This window comes from Antechinus flavipes, chromosome 2 (genome assembly GCF_016432865.1).
Source record: "Antechinus flavipes isolate AdamAnt ecotype Samford, QLD, Australia chromosome 2, AdamAnt_v2, whole genome shotgun sequence".
Taxonomy (NCBI): Eukaryota; Metazoa; Chordata; class Mammalia; order Dasyuromorphia; family Dasyuridae; genus Antechinus; species Antechinus flavipes.
The window spans coordinates 493468125-493495164 of record NC_067399.1 but is presented as its reverse complement, the minus strand read 5'-3'; the positions used below and the strand labels follow the sequence as shown (position 1 = coordinate 493495164).

General features: G+C 36.5%; 2 protein-coding genes and 1 non-coding gene across 5 annotated transcripts in view; all 3 read left to right on the top strand.

The window, feature by feature from the left end:
• Positions 1-114: 114 nt before the first annotated feature.
• On the top strand, positions 115-16535 carry NUDT21 (nudix hydrolase 21). The gene is made up of 7 exons (XM_051979880.1): positions 115-350; positions 5692-5892; positions 8838-8901; positions 9715-9804; positions 14438-14513; positions 15493-15607; positions 16250-16535. Exons 1-7 carry the CDS (start codon positions 235-237, stop codon positions 16269-16271), a joined length of 684 nt encoding a protein of 227 aa, XP_051835840.1. The 5' UTR covers positions 115-234; the 3' UTR covers positions 16272-16535.
• A 2627-nt stretch (positions 16536-19162) lies between these two features.
• On the top strand, positions 19163-19269 carry LOC127552533 (U6 spliceosomal RNA). Its single transcript, XR_007951408.1, has one exon. It is a non-coding gene; the product is annotated as a U6 spliceosomal RNA (small nuclear RNA).
• The window catches only part of AMFR (autocrine motility factor receptor), a 63347-nt gene continuing 55547 nt past the window's right edge, over positions 19241-27040 (top strand). For 2 of the 3 annotated variants that reach the window (XM_051979872.1, XM_051979871.1), the window contains exon 1: positions 19246-25192. In XM_051979872.1, the coding sequence (XP_051835832.1) occupies positions 24914-25192 (279 nt within the window). In that variant the 5' untranslated portion in view covers positions 19246-24913. Of the gene's footprint in view, positions 25193-27040 lie in introns of all 3 variants that reach the window. The other variant, XM_051979873.1, reaches the window with a different exon arrangement.

Here is a 27040-nt window from a genome sequence, read left to right as displayed (position 1 = left end):
CTGGCTAAAGAGACTAGCTCCCTTCTACTATTCGAGGAAATCGCCTAACGCTGCGGAAGGATAGGTCAGAGCGCACTTCCGGTGAGCGTCGGCTTCCTTCTCTTGCGCCTCCATGTTAATGGCGGTAGCGGTTGCCTCAGTGGGACTCTAATTCGGCCTCGGAAGGGAGTAGCTCTTTCTTTCGGCTTCCGTCTGCCCCAGTCAGCACTCGCGCCCGCGCCCTCCCTCGCCAGCATGTCTGTTGTGCCGCCCAACCGTTCGCAGACGGGCTGGCCCCGGGGTGTGAATCAGTTTGGGAACAAATACATCCAGCAGACCAAGCCTCTCACCCTGGAGCGCACCATCAACCTGTGAGTGACACCCTCAGCATCCTGCTTCTCGGACCGCGACGTGCTCCCTCCCTTTCCCGCCGTCCCCAACTTCCAGCCACGAGCGCACCTCTGACATCCTTTCGATTTTATCCTCCCTGTCTCGAAGCTCCCCCAACTCCTTTTCCAGAGGCGCGCGCTCTCGGCCCCCCGCGAGTCCCGTGCCCCTGTGGGCTTGGCGCGCTCCCACCTCGCTTTGGCGCGCTCGGCCTTTCACTCTACATGGGGGCGTATTCCAGACCATCCTCTTCTCCCTGAACTCCCCCTCAACTTAAATGTCAGGTCTAAAGGATTTTTGGGCATCGTAGACCAGTTTTTAAATCTCTAATGTAGGAAATAGAAGACGCTTTCAGTCTGTCAATAAGCTTTTCTATATGCCAGGCACGGGGCTGAACCTTGGCCACTTTCCTTGCCCTCGAGTTCACAGCATAATTGGGGGCGACGATGTGCAAACATTTCTGTAAACAAACCATGTACTGAAGTAGCATTCCTTGGGGAAGGCACTAACATTAAGGAGGTTCGGGAAAGGCTTCCTGAAGAAAGTGGGATTTAAGCTGGGACTTGAATCAGGGAAGCCAGGGGGATGAGAAGAGGGAACATTCCAGGAATGGAAGACTGCCTGAGGAAAGATCCAGTGTTGGGAAATGGAGTATCTTATGTGTAAGGAAGGACTAGGAACTATTATCACTAGATAGAAGAGTAAGTGGGGAATGTGTAAGGGAGGGTCAGGCTTGATTATGAAGGGCTTCTCTTACCAGTGGTCGCACCTGGAGTAAATGACCGCATCTGAGAATCATAGGCCATAAAGCCGAAGTTATTCAATAAACATTTACTGAGCACCTGCTTTGTGCCAGGCACTATGTTAAGTGCTGGGGATACAAAGAAAGCCTACTCTCCAGGAGCTCAGTCTAATGAAGGAGGCCACGAAGCAGCTGTGTACAAAGTACATGCAGGATAATTTGGAGATATTAAGTGGAGGGACAGGACATTCTGTTAACATCTAGTCCAAAATGAGCTTCAGAAAGGGATAAATTTTTCCATTAAAAAACTCCATAAAAATATGGGCACCTGACAGAGAGGCAGGAATAGTCAGCTTTTTCTTTCAGGCAGCAAACTCCATTACTTACCACATTTGCCGATTATTGTGGGTTCTTTCAGTTGTCCCTGCTTAGACATTTGGTTAGATTGGCAAGTGGGAGGAAGCTTGAGGTCTGTCTTTTTGCCTTTCCTTTCAAGGATATTGCTTTTTTCCACTAGGCCAGCATCCTGGCACGTTGTACTGCATGTGGTTGCTATGTGGTACTGCATTGTTGCTATGGGAACACATCATTTCTTTGCTAAGAGATGACTGGTCCTAGAAAAGCATGTATAATGCATTCTCCAAAGATTTTTGCTTAAACTTAAAATGCAGATTTTATCGGGAATATAATTCATGTTTGGAATCTCATCCCAATAAATGGGCAGCACACATTTTTATTAGTCAGTGAGTGAATGTGCTTATCATTTAGTGGGAATTACCGTTCATTTTGCTGTTTACTTAATACAAAGTTGACATAAATGTAGGCACTTATTTCTAATGGAAAAAGTAGAGCTCTTAAATTTTCATTTGGTTAAGAAATAAAAGATGATCCTTGTAAAGAACTTAGAGGTTAGCTTCTGTCTTTGGTATTTTGACTAAAATGTAATCTACTAATTTTTATCTCAACAATATGAAAATAATATCTAGAGCTATTGTCAGACCACCAAACCTGAAAGCATTCAAATTGAACTGCTTAATCTTTTTTGAGTGGATGGTCAGAATTAATGATCACTAAGAACCTTTCAGTTCTGGTGCTATGAAAATAAATTTGTGGGCTAATCTGAAAACGGTGAACATTTATAACATTTACATGAGAATATGTATTCTCAGTTCTAAAAAATTGACAATTTTGGAAAACAATTTTTTTTGAAATTTTTTGGGTACTGACTATATTTAGAAATATTTGTTGTTTAGTAGGCCCAGTTTTTTCATCCTTTTGGATAGGCAAGAAGCATGCTAAATGAAAATAAGGTTCGTCCTTTGTTTCTTCCCTTTTATTCTTTGTTATTGTTGAGTTTTTTCAGTTGTGTTCTACCTTTGTGACCCCATTTGGGGTTTTCTTGACAAAGGTATTGTAATGGTTTGCCATTTCCTTCTTTAGCTCATTTTATAGGTGAAGAAACTGAGGCAAACACAGCTAGAAAGATGAATCTTCAGGCATGGCACTCTAATTCAGTACTCCAACTAGTTGTCCCTCAAAAGAATGTAGGTAAAAATATTACTTAATGTGGCTTTTAAGATTAGGTTTCATAACTGGTCTTTTGATCTTTAATTTTTCACTTTCATGTCCTCATAGGGGAATAGGGACTACATCTTGCACTGTTGATATAACATATCTAACTAAAGATGATGGTGAGCCCTCTAACCAAATATGAGTTACATGTGGGAGTGAATTTTGCTAATTTGAAGTAAGAAAGTATGTGACATAATTTAAGAATATCATGGTGTTTGGTTTTAGACTTCTATTTGTTCTTTTTTGGCATTAGACTTAGGAATCAGGAACACAATGTGTTACCTTGCTAGTAAATACACTTTTTGGTAACTCATTAAGAATGAATGAATAAAGCAAAAACACCTCCCTTTCCCCACCAAAAAAAATTGGAACAGTTGGATTGAAGAGCCAGCTGCAGTTAGAGAGGATAAGAACTGTAAGATCCTAAATTTTTAAAATTTTCCTCCAGAAATATTGAATTTATCACTGTTTGACATGGGGGAATGGTACATCAGTGATTTGGAATAAAGCAGTTCCTTACTCCATTCCCTCCTGCCCTCCCTCCCTCTTGCTTGTGCCGCTCAGTAGTTGACTTGCCCTTGCTCAGGGAATCACTTTGTGTCAAAAGCATGACTTGAACCCAGCTCTTCCTGACTCCTTTGCCAGTTCTCCATCCACTAAATTGCTAGATGATGCAGTAGATTGCGTGCTGGATCTGGAGTTAGAAAGGCCTGACTTAAAATGTAGCCTCAGGCATGTGCCTCAGGACGAATTACTTTAATGGGCTCTCCCTGTTTGCTTATTTGTAAAATAAGAATAATGATAGCCCCTACTTCTGAAGGAGGTTAAAATGAAGTAAAATGAAGTTCTTTGCAAACCTTAAAGGCTTTATAAATACTACCTATTATTATTGCTGTTACTATTACCACTTCTTTTAAGATGCCTTTGTGTGTAGTGAATCAACCCTCTATAAAAGAGCTTTTTGGAAGTGTGGGTATTTCCTGGGCTTGATTGTGTGGGTTTATAATTTGGGAAAAGGGGGCTAAAAAATTTAAAATGGCTTTTAAACTGGAAAGAGAACTTGGAGAGAGAATTCAGGATGAATCAATCCAAAAATAGAGTGGTTTGAGAAGTATCCTTTGTATTTTTGGTTTTTTGCTTTTTAAATAGGTTTTTATTTTTAAAATACATAAAAAGATAGTTTTCAGCATTCACCTTTGCAAAATCTTGTGTTCTGATTTTTTTCTCCCTTCTTCCTCCTCCCCCAGCAAGCAATCTAATATAGGTTAAACATGTGCAATTCTTCTAAACATATTTCCATATTCGTCATGCTGTGCAAGAAAAATCAAATCAAAAAGGAAAAATAAATACAAGAAAGGAAAAAAAAAGCAAACAAACAGCAACAAAAAGATGAAAATACTGTACTTTGAGTCATATTTGGTCTCCATAATTCCCTTTCTGGATTCGGATGTTACATTCTATCTCAAATTTATTGGAATTGCCTTGAATCCCTTCATTGTTGAAAAAAGCCAAGTCTATTCTTATCACATAATCTTGTTGCAGAGTACAATGTGCTCTTGGTTCTACTTACTTCACTTAGCATCAGTTCAAGATATTCTTTCAGAAAAGCCTTAATAAAAGTATAAATAAAAATGGAGAAGAGAGCGTACAGAAGAATGAAACTGCTGATGGAGTTGGCATGGTTCAGCTGAGAAAATCTGAGGAGTTCATGGATATAGTGCTTAACCAGGCGAGAGCTTTTTCTGTACACTAACTCATTTTGTGAGGAAATTACCTATTGATTTCAACCTGAAACTACAGTGGATCAGATCTAAGAAAATGATGTTTTAGATTTAAAGGGCTGCAATAGTTCCTGCTATGCCAGTAGATAGAAGTAGGATGAAAAAAATAAATTTCAGCAGTTACCAGGGTTGGACAAAAGAAGAAAGGATGGAGAATGAGAAATTGAGGTTTGCCTCTCAAATTTTACACCAAAATCACTCTGGTTAAGCTTTTGTACATTTCAACTTGATTTCATGTAGTAGAAAGAATAGCTAAAGAATCAAAAATTGGGAAAAGATATAAATTCACAGATAAGGTTTTTTAAGGAACAATTTTCTCCTTTGAAGCTTTGGTCTTAGTAGAAAATCATTAGACAAATGGTGATTGAGAAGTTCATTAGGGCAATTCCTTTTGGAGAAAAATGATCCCATTTTGGCAGAGTACTTTCTTGATCCTAATAGTTCTTAAAAGAACTAAAGAAGAGATAGATGTTCTTTGATTTAGAAGATTGGGATTTCTCTATAGGATTACTTCTAAACTTTATAATAATTAACTAGTTCTGTCCTCTGCAACATAATATTTACAACAGAACTAAGCAGAACAATTTGGATAACGCTTGAGAGCTATTTTATAATGGAACTAGATTATATGTCCATGTACAAGAGTCCAGTGGATACCCAGCATCTACTCTACAAAGTAAGAGACAGACAGCATAGTATGGAAAAGAGAAAGCCAAGAAAACCTAACTGGGTTCAAATTCAATCTTTTCTATATAATAGCTGTGTGACCATGGGCCAGTCACTTAACCTTTCAGTGCTCCCAGAAAACTCTTTAAAGGTTATCCCAGAAAGCTGCATCAGTTGAATGTTTCCCCACAAATATTTCTCAATATTAATGGAATCATGAGTTCCATCCAGACTTGTGTATTGTGTATATGTTGTGCATAGCATATATGTATATAGAAATTATAAGCGTGCATACTTAATATATAGTCCCATGTGACGCTAGCTGTACCAGTTATTTAATGTCCCTGAGTTTCATCTTCCAGGATTGTAGGATCTGCCTCATTGTGTAGTTGTGGGGGATGGTAATGGGATGTTAAGGTCTGCAAAAAAATAAAAGTCCTATAGAAAGCCAGTTTTTAATTAGTAAGCCAATTCCATGAGACTTTACTATGTAGTAGTAGATTGTTGTGGTTAAAATTGTTGTGAATTATCATTTTCAGGTTATGCATTTTGTTTTGTTTGCAGATATCCACTTACAAATTACACTTTTGGTACAAAAGAGCCCCTTTATGAAAAGGACAGCTCTGTTGCAGCTCGATTTCAGCGAATGAGGGAGGAATTTGACAAGATTGGAATGAGGCGGACTGTAGAGGGTGTTCTGATTGTGCATGAGCACCGGTTACCTCATGTATTACTCCTGCAACTGGGCACAACTTTTTTCAAGCTGTAAGTGTTTGGAAATTGATAATCAAGTTCCCATTAACAAAATGCTATATAATACAACTTGTAAAGTATTAGCATCTTTACAAAACCTTGGGTTACATATTTTCTGTCCCCTGGACAGCAAGTTAATATGAGTTAAACATGTGCAGTTCTTTTAAACACGTTTCTACACTTAACATAGTGTGCAAGAATAATCTGAACAAAAGGGAAGAAAATGGAAAAACAAAAACAAAAAAAGGAACAAAGAACAACAACAAAAAAAGGTGAAAATATTGTGCTGTGATTCACATTCAGTCTCTATAGTCCTCTGGATGTGGATGGCTCTTTCCATCACAAGTCTATTGTAATTGCCTTATTGTTGAAAAGAGCCAAGTCTATCACAGTTAATCATCACACAATATTGGTGTTGCTGTGTACAATGTTCTCTTGGTTCTACTCACTTCACTTAGCATCAGTTCATGTAAGTCTCTACAGACTTTACTGAAATCATCCTGCTCATCCATTTCTTATGAGCAGTAATGTTTCATTATATTCACATACCATAACTTACTCAGCCATTCCCCAACTGATACTGTCCTGCTTTTTAAATAATAGAATACATAGTTCATTTCGGTTTATCACCAATGTTAGAGATTCAACCTTATTAACGTATTCTTTAAAATGGATTTTTCCAAGTTTAATCATGATTACTTTTCATATGAACAACTGAAATTTTTATCTGAAGGTGAATTGTTTCCCTATTCTCCAAATATCATGGGATTTTGTTTATAACATTTGTTTTTTAAAAGGTTTATCTTTACTATTTAGGTTGATAATATTTCATTCCACATGAAAATGTTTGGCCAGTAGCTATTCAACCTGACTGCTAGAAGGAAAAGTTATCATTGGTGATACTTAGAACTAGTTATAACACTGCAATGAAAAAAGAGAGCACAGCAGTCTTACTGTTCTAGTTTCCTTATTTCTGCTTGTCACTGTATCCTCAGGTGAGAAAAGAATGGGATGGGCAGGTGACTTATAGACAGATTTTTTTGTTTGGAAGGCTGGCATACATATTGAGATTTGTTTGAAAACAAATGCTGAAATGTTTGTTTTATGTTGTCTGAATGTTCAGCTTTCTAGAATTATTTTTAATTTTGGTCAAGTTTATTATTTCAACTTCTAAATAGAAGAGGTAGTCAATAAGCATTTGTTAAGCACTATATGCAGGACGCTGTTGAATGCTAGGGAATCAAAGAAAGGCAAAAACAAGGACTTGCTCAAGGAACACATTTTGGAGGGGGGAGATAAAGGAATGTGAATAAGTAGAAACCTGTGAGATCTGTTCAGACTGCATGGAATGTAATATGGCAGGGCAGGGTACCACCATCTGGGAAATTGAGAAGGGCCTCCTGCTGAAGGTCAAATTTAAACTGACTCTTGAAGGGAAACTACCAGGTAGAGGTAAAGAAGAAAAAGAGAATTCAAGGTATGAGAGAGAGAGTCCTTCCAAAGGCATGGAAATGGGAAGTGTCGTAGTATGCTTGAGAAAATGGCAAGTGGCTGATTCTAGAGCTAATAGTGAGACACTAAAACTCACTGAACAATAGAAGTGAGATGACCAGACCTATGCTTTAGAAAAATCACTTTGGCAGTGAAATAGAGAATAGATTGGAATAGGAAGAGATAAGGCAGGAAAACCAGGTATAGAGAGCAATTGCAGTAGTTTAAGTAAAGTGATGATCACCTGTATGAGTGGAGAAAAGGGGACAACTAGCAGAGATGTTACTAAAATAGAAATGACAAAATTTGTCAATGGATTGGGTACGTGGGCATGAGAGAATGAGAAATTTTGGAAAATACCAAAGTGGTAAGCATCATGATTGAGAGGATGGTGATAATCTCAAAAGGAATAGAGGAGTTAGGAAGGTGGATTTTGGAGATGCCTAAGAAACTTGTTTTTGAAGTTGTCCAAAAGGTAGTTAGTGATGAAAAACTGTAAGATGATGCTAGGGCTATATTCAGGATGTCTCAAAAGTCTTGGCATAGTGCTACATTATTAAATAAGAGTAAAACATTAATGGCATAAAATATTTAAATCTTAAATCCAAACTTAGCCTTTTGGGACATTGAGTGCTTCTGAGAATTAGAAGATAGTTGAACTTTGATCATCAAGTGAGAAATAATAGAAAAAGGACAGAGCCTTGATATCATTGGTGCTTAGCAGGCATGGTATAAAGAACCAGCAAAGGAGCACATGGACAGTTAAGACTCTAAAGAGAAAGCATTATTATGAAAATCTGGAGAGGAGAGTATAAATTAGTAGATGCAGGAACAATGAAGATACACATGGAAAAAAGTTCTTTAGATTTTGAAGAGATTTAGAGAAGGCATATTTCAATTGAATCATAAGATTGTAGGCCATATTACATAGGATTTTTAAAAAGTGAAATGAGAGGAGGGGAACCACTTAATATGGGTAGCTTTCTCAGGGATTTAGTCAAGAAAGGAAGTAGAAATACTTTTATATTGTTACGTATAGGATATTTGTTAGTGAGGAAGTTAGATCAAGTGTTTTTTAAGAATGGGAGAACCAGAGGCATGTGTCCAAATAGCTAGACTGGTACCAGTAGGAAGAGATTAAGGATAATCAGGAGAATGGGGGTGGGAAACAAGTCTGGCTGGAGAAATCAGAATGGGGGTGCATATAATAACATATAATATAACATAGAAAAACAAGGTTTACCTTAGCAATGAGAAGAACCACCTCTGTCTCCAGACCAGAGTGAAGGAAGAGATAAGAATCCTATAACTTTTTCACAATGCTCTTCTGAATATTTTAAGAATTGGTATTTAAAACAGAGTTATATTTTATTTGGGAATTAAAATTTCACTCTTGTGCTTTCTTGGACAAGACAACTGTGCAGCATTTTTGTTAAAATTTTGTATGATTGACTATCATTTCACAGACCTGGTGGTGAACTTAATCCAGGAGAAGATGAAGTAGAAGGACTCAAACGTTTAATGACAGAGGTATTTTATTTCACTATTTTAATACAAATACTGTCAAATTGTTGAGTAATTGTCATTCATATTCAAATGGCTTAGATTTATTTGGAATTTTTGTTTCATTGAAGTTTTAATTTTCATTGAATAAAATTTAACAACAGAAGATAGGACATTTTTTTAATTTTTACTCTTTTCATTCTCTCTCAATAATAATTGATTCTAAATTTCTTAACTAAAAGATATTTTAGTGACACTTGCTGAATACTTTATTATTGAAAGCACAGTTACTCTTAGAATTTGTCCTAGGTTGGGTTTTTATTTAAGAAAAGGTATCAGGTTATCTTTTGTTTGGCAAAATGAAAAAGCATATTTCTGTACTGGTTGAACAGAAGTTCTTTAATGTATCTGAAACACACTTTGGATGAATATAGTGAAAAATATTGATACAGCCACTTGTTTGCACTAATTGAAATGGTTGATTTATAGAAGCCATGAATAAAAGAAAGTGCCTAATAGGAAAAAATCTCAGATAATTGGTGGCTTTAAAAAGTGACCAGCTTCACAATTTTGTCATATAGTTAGAAAAGAGTAATAGATTTGTTTCTTAAGCAGTCATTTAGGATTATTCAGTTTGAACTAATTATGAATGCTATGGGATTGGTAGGACAAAATAAACAGGCAAAATCCTTTAGAAAGGATAAATTGTTAGTATAGAGAATCTTTAATCATATACTTCTTACCAGTGATGTTGTTAGAAGTGACTCCTACAATTAGGAATAGAGTATCTATATAATGTTTAACTTTTTACTAACTGTAAATTTTATTTTTTTTTGATAGATACTGGGACGTCAAGATGGAGTTCTGCAAGACTGGGTCATTGATGACTGCATTGGTAACTGGTGGAGACCAAATTTTGAACCCCCACAGGTCAGTGTCTTAATTTATATTTGTTGGGCATTTGGGGCTTAATGTAAGTTCTTCTTTTCAGCCATTTTCAGATAACTGTAACATAATTTTAAGTTGTGCAAAGAAAGTGACTAAAATGTCCTCCTTACCCTTTAAACCAGAGATTCCACTGCTGGGCATATCCAAGGAGGTGAGTAATAAAAGAAAGATCCACTATATGCCAACATACTTATAATAGCATTTTCCTTGGTGGCTAGGAATTAAAATCAGTAAATATTTGGGGAATAGCTACACACAAAGTTATAGTACATGAATAATAGTAGAATAGTTGTGTACAACAAGAAAGGAGATGTATGAAGAGAAAAGCAAAGGAAAATTTACCTGAATTGGTACAAAGTGAATAAGCACAAGAAAAACAGGATACACAATGATTATCATCCAAATAGAATGACAGTAATGGGACTGGAATACCAAAAAGTTGTACCAATCTTGACTCCAAAGTAGATATAAGAATATGCCTCCTTCAGAAGGAAGGAAGTTAGGATATGGAATATCACATATAATATAAGATTTGATGAATGTGTTGTTTAACTTTGCTTATAATCAATCTGGGGAGTGAGTGGTTGGAGGATATATTGGAAAGTATAGGTGATATTAAAACAAAAGATTTTTCTTCAAATGGCTAAAGCAAAGGTGATTTCATCTTTAAAAGAGTACCATTAATATTTCTTTAAATGTTAACAAGCCAATTAGTTTAATGCTGTGTGCATTAACTGGTAAATTATATATTTTTTCCTATTACTATAGTTAAATATCACATTGCATTTTTTCTTTTAAACTTCTGTTGAAATCTTTTTGTATTACCTTCATTCTGGTATATATCTCTCAGCCATCTCCTACACAGCGATTCATTTTAATAAAAAGAATTTTTAAAAGGGAAAGAGGAGCAATTTATCAAAACTAATAAGAACATCAGCTCTATCAGTGTATGCAGTATTCACACCCAATGGAAAGAAGTACATTTCTCCATATCTTTGGAGATAATCTTGGCTTATCTGTTTTCTTACTCCTTTGGGATATTTCGCCTCTGAAACTGAGACTTAAGATTTTGTTTGACTTTTGCTTATGATTCCTTCCCTGAACCCCTTTCCTAACTTCCTATTCTACCCTTTTATGGAAGGTTATTACTGGTAACTATTTAGTGAATTCTCTGAAAGTAGTAATTTGGCAGAGTAGGAGATAGGATGAGTTTTCCAGTATGGAGATCTTGAAATGTTTGTCATGTTCCTGATTAAAGAAAGGTCTTCAAAAACTGAATCTTGGTTGAGCCTTTAGGGTACTTCCTAAATGTGCTAATGATACTACTAATTCAGACTTGCCATATATGTCACTTATATCTTGTCCTCAAGAAAGTGGAAATGCAAGCTTAAGAAGAAAAGTGTTCCCAAAATTTTCATGTAGAAATACCCCTTAAATTCTTTTCATATAGAAATATCCTTTAAATTCAAAATTTCCTATAAGAGCAATGGCTCAGTTTTGTTCTATTAATGAAAATTCACTGAGAAAATTAGAGATGTCAGAAAGGTCAAAGGACAAAAGTGGAAAGATTTGGCCTTAGAGTATTGTTTTTTTTAAATAACTTTTTATTGATAGAACTCATGCCAGGGTAATTTTTTACAACATTATCCCTTGCATTCACTTCTGTTCCGATTTTTCCCCTCTCTCCCTCCACCCCCACCCCCAGATGGCAAGCAATCCTTTACATGTTGAATAGGTTACAGTATATCCTGGATACAATATATGTGTGCAGAACCGAACAGTTTTTTTGTTGCACAGGGAGAATTGAATTCAGAAGGTATAAATAATCCGGGAAGAAAAACAAAAATGCAAGCAGTTTATATTCATCTCCCAGTGTTCTTTCTTTGGGTGTAGCTGCTTCTGCCCATCTTTGATCAATTGAAATTGAATTAGCTCTCTTTCTCGAAGAGATCCACTTCCATCAGAATACATCCTCAAACAGTATCATTGTTGAGGTATATAATGATCTCCTGGTTCTGCTCATTTCACTTAGCATCAGTTCATATAAGTCTCGCCAGTCCTCTCTGTATTCATCCTGCTGGTCATTCCTTACAGAACAATAATATTCCATAACATTCATATACCACAATTTACTCAACCATTCTCCAATTGATGGGCATCCATTCATTTTCCAGCTTCTAGCCACTACAAACAGGGCTGCCACAAACATTTTGGCACATACAGCCTTCCCTTCTTTAGTATCTCTTTGGGGTATAAGCCCAGTAGAAACACTGCTGGATCAAAGGGTATGCACAGTTTGATAACTTTTTGAGCATAGTTCCAAATTGCTCTCCAGAATGGCTGGATGTGTTCACAATTCCACTAACAATGTATCAGTGTCCCTGTTTTCCCACATCCCCTCCAACATTCCGTATTATCTTTCCCTGTCACTCTAGCCAATCTGACAGGTATGTAGTGGTATCTCAGAGTTGTCTTAATTTGCATTTCTCTGATTAATAATGATTTGGGGCATATTTTCATATGTCTATAAATAGTTTCAATTTCTTCATCTGAGAATTGTCTGTTCATATCCTTTGACCATTTATCAATTGGAGAATGGTTTGATTTCTTATAGATTAGAGTCAATTCTCTATATATTTTGGAAATGAGGCCTTTATTAGAACCTTTGATTGTAAAAATGTTTTCCCAGTTTATTGTTTCCCTTCTAATCTTTTCTGCATTTGTTTTGTTTGTACAAAAACTTTTCAATTTGATATAGTCAAAATTTTCTATGTTGTGGTCAGTAGTGATCTCTAGTTCTTCTTTGGTCATAAATTCCTCCCTCTTCCACAGGTCTGAGAGGTAAACTATCCTATGCTCTTCCAATTTATTTATAATCTCATTCTTTATGCCTAGGTCATGAACCCATTTTGACTTTATCTTGATGTACGGTGTTAAGTTGGGTCAATAACTAGTTTCGGCTATACTAATTTCCAATTTTCCCAGCAATTTTTGTCAAATAGTGCATTCTTATCCCAGAAACTGGGGTCTTTGGGTTTGTCAAACACTATATTATTAAAGTTATTGGCTGTTTTGTCCTTTGAACCTAACCTATTCCATTGATCAACTAGTCTATTTCTTAGCCAGTACAGATGGTTTTAGTAACTGCTGCTTTATAATATAATTTTAGATCTGGTACAGCTAGACCACCTTCATTTGATTTTTTTTTTCATTAATTCCCTTGAAGGCCTTAGAGTATTAAGCTTAAGTTCAAATTAGGAATGTGTACTTAGTATATTGTCTGGTCCTTAAGAGTGCATGGTATATAATACTCTTTTTTGTCTATGTCCTTCCTCATGGAAGATTTTTTTGTACAAATGAGATCAGGTAAAATTTAATAGGAAGAGGAGACTGTCATATAAGGAAAATATGTAGTTGGGAGGATGGGGAAGGGAGAAGAGAGGGGGAGGAGGAGAGGTTGGTTACAAGCCACTTTCTATTAATCATGATTTATAGCTGCAACTATATATATGAACTTTGAATTTTTTTAAAAAACATCAAACTATGTTTTTACCCATCTGGTGTCTTTCTGTCATCGTTCATTTACCTAGTTCTTTGACATTGTGAGACCAGGGGGTAAAAGTAATTTGCTTTAGGTTATTGCAGAGCAGGCTAACTCTAGGTAAAATATACTTGGGGAGAGGGGGAACCTGTATTATTAATGTGGGAGTGCTTCTGGTGAGAAATTTCTATCAATGAAGATTGTCACCTTCTTGTAAGTTACCTGGGGCACCAAGTATCCAGGGTCACACACCTGCTGTGAAGGGCTTGAATTAGGATCTTTCGAACTCTTGTTTTTTGCTGAGGCAATTGGGCTTAAGTGACTCCCCCAGGGTCACACAGCTAGGAAGTACTAAGTGTCTGAGATCAGATTTGAACTCAGATCCTCCTGATTTCAGGCATAGGTTTTATACTCCGTGCCACCTAGTTGCCCGGATCTTTCTAATTCTTAAGACAAATTCTATTCATTATGCCAGGGGTCCTCAAACTATGCCCCCGGGCCAGATGCAGCAACTGAGGACATTTATCTCCCTCATCCAGGGCTATGAAGTTTCTTTATTTAAAGGCCCACAAAACAAAGCTTTTATTTTTACTATAGTCTGGCCCTCCAAGAGTCTGAGGGACAGTGAACTGGCTCCCCTATTTAAAAAGTTTGAGGACCCCCTGCATTATGCGATGCTGTCTCAAAACTTTTTTTTTTTTTTTTTTGCTTTAAACATCGGCTTTCTAAGTTCTTTTTTGTGACTTGAATATAAATCATTTTAAATCTCAGTTCCCTCATATATAAAACATAGGTAAATTAAATGATCTATAAAGAATCTTCAAGATCTAAAACTCTTTTTTATCCTTGCATAATTTCCTGATGATTATTTCATAAAAATATTTTAAAACAAGCACATGCACATAAAAATTTTAGAAAATGTAACTTTGTGATAGAGAATTCCTGGGTTGTTGTTTTTTAAATTGAGTTTTAAAGTCATTAAAATTTTTATTATTTTTCTGAAATCTGGATCTACTGGCTACATATTCAGGTGTTTTTTAGTGATTTATTCTTAATTCTCTTTTATTGTTTTAGTACCCATATATTCCAGCACATATTACAAAACCTAAAGAGCACAAAAAACTCTTTTTGGTTCAGCTTCAAGAAAAAGGTAAGTGTTTATTTTACTACTAAGACTCAGAATATTTAATTTTAGTTTTTAAAAATTCTTTAGAACTTTGAAGGAAATTAACGTTTAGAACCTTTGGTAATTTCAAAGCATCAATTCGACATTAAAGGAGTTATCTAATTAACATATATACTAATAATGTATTGTTGATATAGTGAGATATACTGATTATAGTTGGGATTTCAGAAGGGAGACTTCCTGACTGATGCCAGTTCCCTATATATTATTGTACACCTGCCATTCATAAAGTATAATAGAAGGAAAAATTAAAGTAGTAGGATCTAAATATAGATTACCTTAAAATTGACTAAGTACTGAGTTTGGGCTCTGTAATTTTTCAGACATCAATATTAATTTTCTATAAACTACATTATTGCTGTTGGAGTAACAGGGAGGACTGTATGGCTTTTCAAACTGATTAATTTTTTAATCTATCATGAAGATTATAATTTTAATAAAAATCATTAGGGTATTCTAACTTTTTTTTTTCCTGAGGCAGTTGGGATTAAGTGACTTGCCTAGGGTCACATGGTCAGGAAGTGTTAAGTGTCTGAGGCCAGATTTGAACTCAGGAACTCCTGACTTCAGGGCTGGTGCTCTATCCACTAGCTTGCTCCTATTATTCTAACTCTTACAACAAACTGCCACTGATACATTCATGTTTCACATAGATTGCCTGAATTTTTAAAAAATGAATTAAAAAATTCCTCAAGTTGATATTTGTTTGGTTCTATAAGGGCAATTATTTAAAAGCAATAAATAAAAGAATATTACTTAGAGGCCTTTGAAATAGATTTTCATAATCTTTTCCCAAAAAATATTTTTGAAAATTTTCTCATTTCATTAAGAAGAAACCAACAAAAAACTTACTTTGAAAATGTTAAAACATTATGCTCTGTCAGTTGCCATTGTGGTTTTTAAAAAACAACTTTTGAAAGATTAATTATTTGTTTAATTTTAGCCTTGTTTGCGGTCCCCAAAAATTACAAACTGGTAGCCGCGCCATTGTTTGAATTATATGACAATGCACCAGGATACGGACCTATCATTTCCAGCCTTCCTCAGCTTTTGAGCAGGTAAAGAATATCAGGAAATCATAATACATTGATGTATATTGAAAACTTAGAATGTTCTGGAAAAAATCAAGAAGTAATAATTTTTTGGATGCTGGTGCATTTTTATTTTAATGATCATATTTTAAGTCAGTAAGAAATATATGTAATCATTTAAGTTGCATAGATTAAAACAGCTTACATAAGGAGCTAGCTTGCAGCGATTAAGGTATGTGGTAAACTAAGGATTAAAAACTTGATTAAGTGTGATATTGCAAAACTAGAAGATGTGTATCTAAGCAAATTTTAAGGAAACAAATATTTCTATAAATATGCTATCAGCCATTCTTTGCAGTTTTTGAAGTAATACTTGATGGGTTATTTATGTTAAAGTCCTTAATCAGAGGAAGGAGATCCCAAGGTATCTTGTGGAGTATATTAGGTGTATAAATGTCGAAAAGTAGTTGAATCTGACTATACTTTGTATATTATTTCTCTGTTACACATAATGAGTAATGAACTAGTACTTGGGTTTCTCTATGCCTATGTGCTTTAGTGTATTTTTTATGAGACAGATATTGGATAACAACTGTTATTTTTGTTTTTTAATTTGTGATTCATGAAAATTTTCCCATTAATAATTTTTTTTCTTTAAAAAAAATTCAGGTTCAATTTTATTTACAACTGAATTCCTGAGTCGTGGAAGAATAAAAGAAGCCGTCTCTGTGAGCACAGCTATACAATGTAGAAGAATAAACAGAATAGGAAGTTTCTTTTTGTTCTCTCCCCTCCCCCTTCTTTTTTCCCAAATTGCCTCATACTTTATATTGTTTGCATAGTAAAGTGAATCTGAAGAACTGTCCTAGATAGTGGTGTAAACAAATGTGATAATGTATATTTCACTTTTGGTTCTACCCATACTTTTTGTACAACATTAAACAAAGTGGACCTATTTCTATTTGCATTTTTTACTTTACATTAAATCTTTGCTTTTTAAATCCTTTACAGGGTAAGGATGATAATATTCCCTTTTAGGCTGGTGGTTATTAATGGGAAACTGGAGACCCTTTTGTTATATCATTCTAGGGGTTCTTGAAGCGTAATCATGTTTTAGGAAAGATTGATGATGAGATTTTTCAATTCTGAGAACTAGGTTCTCCTCACATGGAGTCTAAGGATTCTTCAAATAAATTAGAGACCCTCAAAAATTTAGTTGGAAATTGGTGAAACTACATTTCAGAGTCAAAATAAGTCTATAGACTACTGTTCAGTTTTTTATTTAATGAAAAGGTAAGTATGTATGTTGTGATATTTTGTTTAATACAAAAACATGCCATTTAATATGGACCTATCTTTCCAAATTATATTTTAAAACTAGTAAAAAGAGTGACCTATAATGGTTGGTTGATACCCTTTAAAATACAACAGATTTTTCATGGTCTATTTTTTATCCCATTGGACGTTTTGGTGCTTTGAGACATCAGTGTAACATCATAAGTATTAACTTTATGTTAATATATGTTTGTGTGCAAATGATGAGCACATAGTTATGGATATTAACACTGAAAATTTTATTCATGATATTTTTGTAGTAATCCAAATTAATTTAGCAATTAAGGACACTTTTTGTATGTTTGAGTAAAAATACACCCATCAAATGAAGACTTGAAAATTTGTGCCTAATTAAGTTTAAATTGATTTGAAAAAGTTTTATGAAGTAATTTCTCCTAATACAAAATATCTGCTCTTTTAGGATGTGTGCCCATGATTAAGATTTTAATATAGAAATTATTGATAGACTTTAATGGAACTGAATCAAAAGCCAATTTTAGCAACTAATAGTTTAAAGTTTATATAATTAGGTATAAAATTAATATGTAGCTGTAAATTGATCTTATAAATGAGTTCTCTCGGGTCCTTAATTATCTCTGATACCTAGTACAGCAATTCTCTGCTAAATAATCCCAGATGTGGGAATTAAGCATTGTTCTAAATTCTGTTTCCAATTGAAAAGCAATGCATTTTTACTTGCTTTTTGCTTAAATGTAGAGTTGAGCTGAGACCATACTTATGTGCTTTCATGTACTGGAATATCACCTGAAACCTTGATCGTTCTCACTTGCTATTATGACCAAATAGTGCTATTCATCTGATAAATCATTCAGGAATTATGGATTGGCTTTGGGTGCCATCGATATGTACTCAATGTGACTTTGTTGAAAAGTTCAGTTCAGAAAGGAGGGAGGAATTTGTTCATTGAAAAAACCATATAGCTAATTGCTTTTATGTTTACTTGGCTTTGTTTCACTGTAGAAAGTTGCAAACTCTACTGTTCTTTGAATAAGAGAATACTTGCTTCAGCAAGGGAAACCATGTATAAACACACCTAGGTCTTTCTTGATGTACTTTTTGAGGGTGGGAAAAGGGGCAGTTCTTTGTATGTCTGTGGTGTGTGTGTATGTGTGTGTGAGTGCACGTGCGCGTGTATACGATTGTGGTTTTTTTTTTTTTTTTTTTTTTAATCTCGGTCACATGTTTTTGTTTTTTTCTAGTTCACTTGTGTTCTTCATACCTTTAGCATTTACCATGTAGCTACTTCCTGCCTGACCAACAGGATACAATTTAGCCCTTCAATGAACACAGTCATCTTTACATCAGAAGCTGGGAGGGGAAGGGGGATTGAATTCTGTGAACAGGACTTTATGCCACCTGGATTGAAGGAATTTAGCTTTGGATAAATTTAGTTAAATTTTGTTTTAATAGTTAAGAAGTAGTCATTAAAGTTACATAAAATTAGAATTCGATTGGATTGTATTTTTTTCCACTCCTCTCCTTCTGAACTTGTTACCATTTATTTGGGTAGTGACCACAATTATATAGCTAATTCCAGTCTAGTTCTTTCATATGTTTTCTAGTTCCTGCAGACTTTAAAATCTCCCTTTAAAGGCAGCAGATCTGCAGGAAATAAAATCAGGCATATTCCTATGTTAATGTAAAAATTTTCTGAACATTTTTAAGTCCCCATGATATGTGAATAACAGTAAAATGCATGTTCTTTGTATATATTCAATACTAATTTAAAAATTAATAAAATTTACCAATAGGCCAGTTGTTCAAATTTTTATTCAGTGAAATTCATTTATCAAGTATTGAGCTCTTACCAGGCAAAAGACAAATTAGATTGCTTGTTTAATAACTGCAATATTGATATATCTTTCAATATTTAAAGAAAGTTTTAATTTTTCTGGCTGTAATAATTATTACTGAACAGTGATTTCCAAATAGCACTTAAAAGTATTCAGTAAACTTGGGAGAGAAATTTAAAATAAAATCTATTCATTTGCCTTAAGATCTCTTCAGTGTCAAAAGTACCTTTTTATGTGGCTTTTTTTAAATACATAAATTTGTTTGATTACAAAAATAAATTGCAAAAGTCTTTAGTAGTCTCTTACAGCTTGGAAGTACTAAGACTTGTGACACTATATACTAGGTGACTAAAATGTAATATGTTAATTTGGATTCGAAAATGCCAAGTTTAACATAATAGATGGAGAAATTTTTCTATGATAAATGACTTTGGTGCTTGCTTTGGCAGCACATATACTAAAATTGGAACGATATAGAGAAGATTAGCATGGCCCCTGCGCAAGGATGACACGCAAATTCGTGAAGCGTTCCATATTTTAAAAAATAACAATAATAATAATAAATGACTTTGGCATCCCTTTATCTTGCCATTATTTTGTTTTGGTGCTTTAACTAAAAATTTAACCATGAAGAGAGTATGTATAACTCAGTTTTCTTAGTGGTCTTATACTTTTAAATCTTTGGTGAGAAACTATGAGGCTTTCCAAACGACAGCTTGTTTCAAATGAAAATCCTTTCCCAAACTTATAAAAGTATGCAGTTTCTTCAATTCCTACATGTTTCTTTGGATATTGGACAATATCCTTGAGATCATATCCTTAAGAGTAACTTTTGTATACCTGATTCCAAAAGGTTTAACATTTTTATTAGTTAATAATAGTTGGAACAAATCGTACTGATCCCTGAGACAGCTTTAGGAAATTTGCTGCTTTGTGTGCTTTGCCAAAGAAAATTTTAAAAGTCTTTGGAATTATAATAATGAACTCTGCATTTTATTATAGAATATGCTTCATAGTTCTTCCAGTTTCTTATTACTCAATCATTACTTGATTACATTTAATTAGATTTTTGGTGTTTGCCTGAATCATTTGAAAATAAAAGTCATTTATGAATTAGTCAATAAAATCCATTTTAATACTATCATTTGCAAGTCATTTCATCTTCTTGATAGGTTTGTTTTTTTTTGAGAAACTGCTCAAAACCTGACTGCTAAAAACTAGTACTTCTATGTATAAATAGTCTTGTGTTTTAGTGCAAATTGCATTATAAGAGTAGAACTTTTAAGTAGGGAAGAATGTGCCCTGTTGGGATGTTAATTAAGCCATGGGGGGGAGGGAGGAGGGAATGTAGTTAATGTTAAAAGTTTTAGCTACTATAAAGAGAATTGTGTGCACATTTTAATTTTGGCATCAATCGCTATTTGGTGTACTTAGTTTTTAGAAACTAAAGAAAAGTTTTTTAATGCTGTTCATTTTGTTATTTTAAATAAAAATCATTTAAAACAAAAAGATCGTTTGAATGTTTAAGAACAAGTCCCTCATATATTTAACTTCTTTATACCATTGGAAATTATGCCATTTTTTGTGGACTCCAAAGGCAAAGGTTCTTTATGTTCTGATGTTTGAAATTAATAAATACCTACTTGTTAAATATTTAACCATTTAACCACACCACACATTTAATGTTCAGGAAGATAAGTTTTGGGGCAGCTAATAGCGCAGGGGATAGATAAGCCAGGAGAACCTGAGTTCAAATGTGGTCTCGGACATTTAATACACTCTGGCTGGGCAAGTCACTTAACCCCAATTACCTTACCTCCTCCCCCCCCCCCAAAAAAAAAAAGAAAAGAAAAAATTTCCTACAGGAAGATAAGTTTCTTTGCAAAATGAACACTTGAGAAATAGCTTATACTTAACACAAATTTTATTCTTGAGGGGAGAGAGTTTGGAATTTGCCTAAAGCTTAAATGTAGAATGGGGATGGAGTTTATAAGCTGTGGTTTTTAAAAGAGGAAAAGGATGAATGCATTGCTAGGTATTCAAAAGTGCAGAATGTGATATATTAAAGTATTTGACTTTTCCTTTACTTAAAATTGTAGGGTATCATCTTAAGCTTGTTGGGATTGATTGGTTGGTTGTTATCCTTCGTTTTCTGAGAGAACCAAAATGATATTACCGTCAGTCAGACTGGTTAATCAGACCAATACAAAATCAGAATGCTCTGCCACAGGTTGGACACAAAGTCTCTACGAACATTTGGGGTGGATTCTCTAACTTTGTGCATCTCCAGTTTCTTCTGAGTGAATTCAATTCTGCTTTGCTCATAGAGCACAGCGCCTTTTTTTTAAAAGGGCCCATCATGCTGAGCAATCCTGTGCCAATATCTCCCATGTCATACAATCGATTATAAAGTTTTTAAGAAAGACCTTCAGAGTATGCTTGTGTTATGGCTTTTCCTGACCACTTCATGAGCACTTGCTCTGTGTGAGTTCTCCATAAAATAGTCTTTTTGGCAAGCATATATTTGGCATTAGAACAATATGGTCAGCCCAATGGCTTTTTTTTACTGTCCAAGTTTCACAGGCACATAACTATGAGGTCAGCACAAAAGCTCTATAGACTAATAATTCTCTCCCTCACTTCCTTTCTCCAAAACCCTGAGCTAGCTCTGGCAATGCATGTGTCAATATCATACTTGGTTCCCCATCCCTGGTTTAGATGATTTTTAAATCAGTAGCAGAATTTGTTATCTGCAATAATGAGAAACTCTTTAAAAATAGAACTACTTTTTAAACATTTTGAGGATCTTGATAAAAAAAAAAGTGTAGTGAAAAGTTTTACATATATGGGGTATAAGAACTGAACTTAGATAAATTATTCTTTTAGGTCTTAAGTTTCCTCATCTCTAAAAGAAAAGTTGGACTTGGACTTTCCAAAGTACCAACTAGCTCATGCTATGAACTTAACTGCTTTTCTAAATAACACCTTGCTGATCTGGAATTATGCCCCAAAAGTTATCAAATTGTGCATACCCTTTGATCCAGCAGTGTTTCTATTGGGCTTATATCCCAAAGAAATACTAAAGAAGGGAAAGGGACCTGTATGGGCCAAAATGTTTGTGGCAGCCCTGTTTGTAGTGGCTAGAAACTGGAAAATGAATGGATGCCCATCAATTGGAAAATAGCTGGGTAAATTGTGGTATATGAATGTTATGGAATATTATTGTTCTGTAAGAAATGACCAGCAGGATGAATACAGAGAGGACTGGCGAGACTTACATGAACTGATGCTAAGTGAAATGAACAGAACCAGGAGATCATTATACACTTCGACAACGATATTGTATGAGGATGTATTCTGATAGAAGTGGATTTCCTTGACAAAGAGACCTAACTCAGTTTCAATTGATAAATGATGGACAGAAGCAGCTACACCCAAAGAAAGAACACTGGGAAACGAATGTGAACTATCTGCATTTTTGTTTTTCTTCCCGGGTTATTTTTACTTTCTGAATCCAATTCTCTTTGTGCAACAAGAGAACTTATCAGTTCTGCAAACATATATTGTATCTAGGATATACTGTAACATATTTAACATATATAGGACTGCTTACCATCTAGGGGAGGGGGAGGAAGGAGGGAGGGGAAAATCGGAACAGAAATGAGTGCAAGGGATAATGTAAAAAAATTACCCTGGCATGGATTCTGTCAATATAAAGTTATTATTAAATAAAATAAAATATTAATAAATAAATAACACCTTGCTGGACTTTGATTTAAAAGCTATGTATTCAGTATTTAAATCAAATGATCTTGGATTCTAACATTTTTGCTCCGTTTATGAAGATAGAAACACTGCAGTGTGTAAACATTGGATAGACCTAAGAACTTAACTTGGTGGAATAGCTAGGTAATACAGTGCAGAAAGTACCAGTCGGGAGGACCTGTGTTCAAATCCAGCTTTAGACACAAAACTTCCTAGCTGTGTGACCTTGGGCAAATCACAACTCCTCTTGCCTTACCAAAAAAAGAAAAAGAAAAAAATGGAGACCAATACAACAATGACTGAATAATTAACCCAGATATGAAATGATGTGATGTTATATTTTTAAGTACTCTGCTAAACTCAAAGAATTAATAACTGGCTGTTTGTTAGGGGAATTCACTTCTACAAAAGAGGATTAAGCCAGGTCACAGGATTTACATTTGGCTGACAACTTTAAACCTCTAGTCCAACATCCTATGATGAAATTGAAGGGAGAAGGGGATAAGGTTGCCTAAACTTCTAAAGTGGCTTTCTCCACTGCTGCATACTGCCTATTTTTCTTGGTAGTTCTTCAAAGTAATTTTAAATGACAGTATAGCTCCACTTTAAAAAAGATTAAGAAAACCCACAAATATGAACACATACATATATACAAAGGTGATTAAAAATGGCAATCAGGTACGACACCACAAATGTAAAAAAGTGTTTTTAAAATGATATTTAGCATAGTATAGCCATCACCCTATTTGACTTTTGCTGACAATTTATTTTTGTATACATTTTGTCACAGTCTTCCATGTTCCTTGATAATGAAAGCCATCTTTGGCAACAAATGTCAAAACTAAGCAAATTTATATTGTAATGTGTGTGTTGGAAAATTTACCTCATTCCACAGTTAACTAGGAATCATTTCTTGGGATTGGTGTTTTGTCATTGATGAGGGTTCTGGGTCTTAAATTCTGTTTTTTATTGTTTTTGCGATGCCTCCGTCTGGTTGGTCGTTGCACAAATAGTTCTATTTCTGTTCAGAATATCAGTTGAGTGAATGAAAAAAGGATTTAAGCACTTCTAAACCAAGTACTGTGTCTTTAAAAATTGTGTCCTATTTTTAATGTACCTTTTGAGGAAAGTTACCATTTCCTTCCCCAGCTCATTTTACAGATGAGGAAACTGAGGCAAATAGAGGTAAGTGACTTGCCCAGGATCACACTGCTAGCAAAGTCAAGATTTTCATTCAAAAGAACATTTTGATCTGACACTCTGCCCAGTTACCCTCAAGTTCCGCGGATCCCCAAAGTTCTATGTAGCCCTTAATCCACGATCCTGATAACTGTCACACATCTTCTGAACATCCCGGTAACCCTCTGATGTAGGTATTATTATCATGTTCATTTTACTGACGAAGAAGAGGAGGCAGAAGGAACTTAAGCCAATTGTCCAGGGTCACAAACTAGGAAGTATCGAAGGAGCAACCTGAATTCGGGCCCTGTGGCCGACTCCCAGTCCGCTGCCTCTGCCACCTCATTCCCCTCGAGAATAAAGGGATTGGTGTAACTAGCAGCTTTCCACTTTTTAAAAATGTTAGGTTTGCAAGGAGACGTAATCTTTTTGAATTTGACGTGAGTTTGTAGTTTACTAATTGTTAATTTCGAATAAGGTTAAAAAAAAAAATTGGGAAGGGGCGGGGGAAGACCCGTTGAACCACTAAACAACCGCAGCTTCTTGGTGGCCTTGCGGGATGCTGGCCCACCGGCGCCCAGAACGCAGGTCGGACCCGAACGGACCTTGACCGTTCCGAGGCGCGGTGTGATCAGGCTGACTGGGGCCGGAGTCAGGTAGACCTAGTCTGGTATCGACTCCTCTCCTACACTCCGCCCTCCTCCCCCACCCCGTGCCTGCTGCCCCCGAGCCGTCACTACGTTCCTTTGGGTCTCATTTTCCGTCTCTGTAAAGCGCCGGGCCCGAGTCACCCCAGGGGCCCTTCCCACGATTAGTTTTTCAGGAGCTATTTTAGTTCTTTCCTTCTCACGTCCTGCCCACAGGGGTTTATGATTTCTGGAGGCGGAGGAGGGAGGGTCCGCGGCGCCGCCTTCAGTCCCAGCCTGGAGGCGGGCGGCTCCGGGCTCCGAGGCTCCGAACGGCCCAACAGAGGGCCCGAGGCCCATCGGGTCCCGCCCCGGGGCGGGGGGGCGGCTGCCGGCCCCGTGGCCGAGGCTCTTCCGCGCCGGCAGGGGCAGTAGCGGGAGCAGGAGCGGGAGCGAGCGACGAGGAGCCGAGGAGCGCTGTCGCCGTCGCTGTCGCCTCGGCCGCCGTTTGGAGGAGGCTGCGCGGGCGGGCGGGCGGGAGGGAAGGAGGAAGGGAAGCAGCTCGGGGACCTGCGAGCCGAGGCCCGGGGCCCTGGGCCTCCATCCCCGCAGCCATGCCGCTGCTCTTCCTGGAGCGCTTCCCCTGGCCCAGCCTCCGTACCTACACGGGCCTCAGCGGCCTGGCGCTGCTGGGCACCATCGTGAGCGCCTATCGCGCCCTCAGCCAGGCTGAGCCGGGCCCCGGCGCCGGCCCGGGAGAGTCCGAGGCGCTCAGTTCGCCGCAGCAGCCGCCGCCGCCCCAGCCGCCGCCGCCCAGCTCCCCGCCGGGCCCCGGGGGTCCCCGGGCCCGAGACGTAATCCAGTACCTGCTGTCCGACAGCCTGTTCGTTTGGGTAAGTGGGTGCGGGGCAGTACAGAGAAGGGGGGGGCCAGGCACGAGGGGGGAGGTCTAGAGGGGGCAGGGAGGGAAATCCGAGTAGGGGCGGGGCCGGGGGCGCTACTGGGAAAGGTGCGGCTGGAGCCTTCATGTTTTAAGGGACCCTAAAGAGCGCCCCCTAAAGGAAGTTTTTGAGTACGTAAGGACAGTCACCTCAAAATCCCTCGCACCCCCTAGCAGAAGGTAGCATTTCAGAGTGGGCAGTGCTTAGCAAGTTTATGAACGTAGTGCACAGTCATTAAGACTGGAGAGGATCTTCGAGATCTTTTAGGTCCAGCCTCTTCATTTGACAGATGAGGAAACCGAGGCCACGAGGGAAATCGATGTACCTGTGGTGACAAAGGCAGTATAATAGAGGTAGAATTTGAACCCACATCCTCTTATCCTACTTTAGTGCTTCCAAAGGAGATGGGAACGGCTTTTTTTTTTTTCTTCACCTGGAAAAAAGCCACATTTGGGGAGTTTTTTTAAGGAACATGCAATTTCAGAGGTTTTCAGTAGGATAACTATTAATGAGCTCAAGAGAAAAAAGATTGAATTAAAGAATTTCAGACTTTTGAAGTTGTACTCCCTTATTTTGGTATAGATAAGGCCCATTCTCTGCTTCTTTGAAATATCGTGGTCTCTTTTACTGCTGTCTAGCAAGAAACTGTTTTGCTTTTTATTTTTTCCCTTCATGTAACCATTTGAACCAATGTCCAGGTATAGGTAACACTTTTAGAATATAGCTTATGCTGGAAGCCATAAGTAGGTAGAATCTAAGAATGGCTTATCTCTTTATGATTGTTCTGAGAAAATAATATTGTAGTGACTCTAAAGAAGTTGATTTTGTGTGTGTGTGTGTGAGTGAGTGTGAGTGTGTGTGTGTGAGTGTGTGAGCGAGAGAGAGAACTATCTTAAGCAAAAACAACTGAATATTTCTCATGTAAGCCATGCAGCACTGAATAAACACTCCAGGATTTAAGACTGTCAGTTTAGTCATCACTCATTTTGCCAGTTTAAGTCAGTGTCAGCCTCGAGTGACTGTTAAACTGGCATCCTAAATCACAGGAATCTCTGCAGTTTGTTGAAATTAATACCATTGTTTCAGCTAGTAGCAGTGAAACTTATAAACTTGAATAGGTTCTTATCATTAAAATTATCCAGACTTTCAAAATTAGGGATATATGCAGTAAGTGAAATTTCTACACCTCTTAGTTTGGGTCAGTTGTTGCATGTAGTGCTAAAGATAAAACTCTTTTCTTTGATACTCTGTAGCAGCATGTTATTTTTAGAAAAAAAAAAGTGAGGAAATATCCCATTTAATTTTAAGTGAAGCTAAATTTTTTTGCACTTTTTTGGAAAACTGCTTACCTTAAATGGAAAGAATGGGGTTTGGCACTTTTTAAAGGTTATAATATCTTTGATATGTTTTATTTCTTTTCTTAAAACATAAGATACAAATAAGTTTTTGATAAGTACTGATTGTGCTTATATAACAGCCACTGGTATTGTTTAGTGATTTTTTTCCTAGGGATTTCTTCTCGCAGATAAATCTACTGATGTTGAGATTGCAGTAGGCTAAAGTACATTCATAAAATATTAGGTAAAACTTTTTGGTTTTTTTGGTACTATTCTTTTAAAGTCATCTTTTCCTCTCATTTTTTTCTGCTCTTTCAGTAGATGTCTCAGTTTCCAATTCTTCTATGTTGATAGATTTTTCATTTCGTAGTTGGTCTTTATTTCCTCTCCCCTGTTTCTCATCTTTCTTCTTTGCATTAATCTTGGTTTAATGTGTATCTCTTGCTTTTCTATATATTGATTT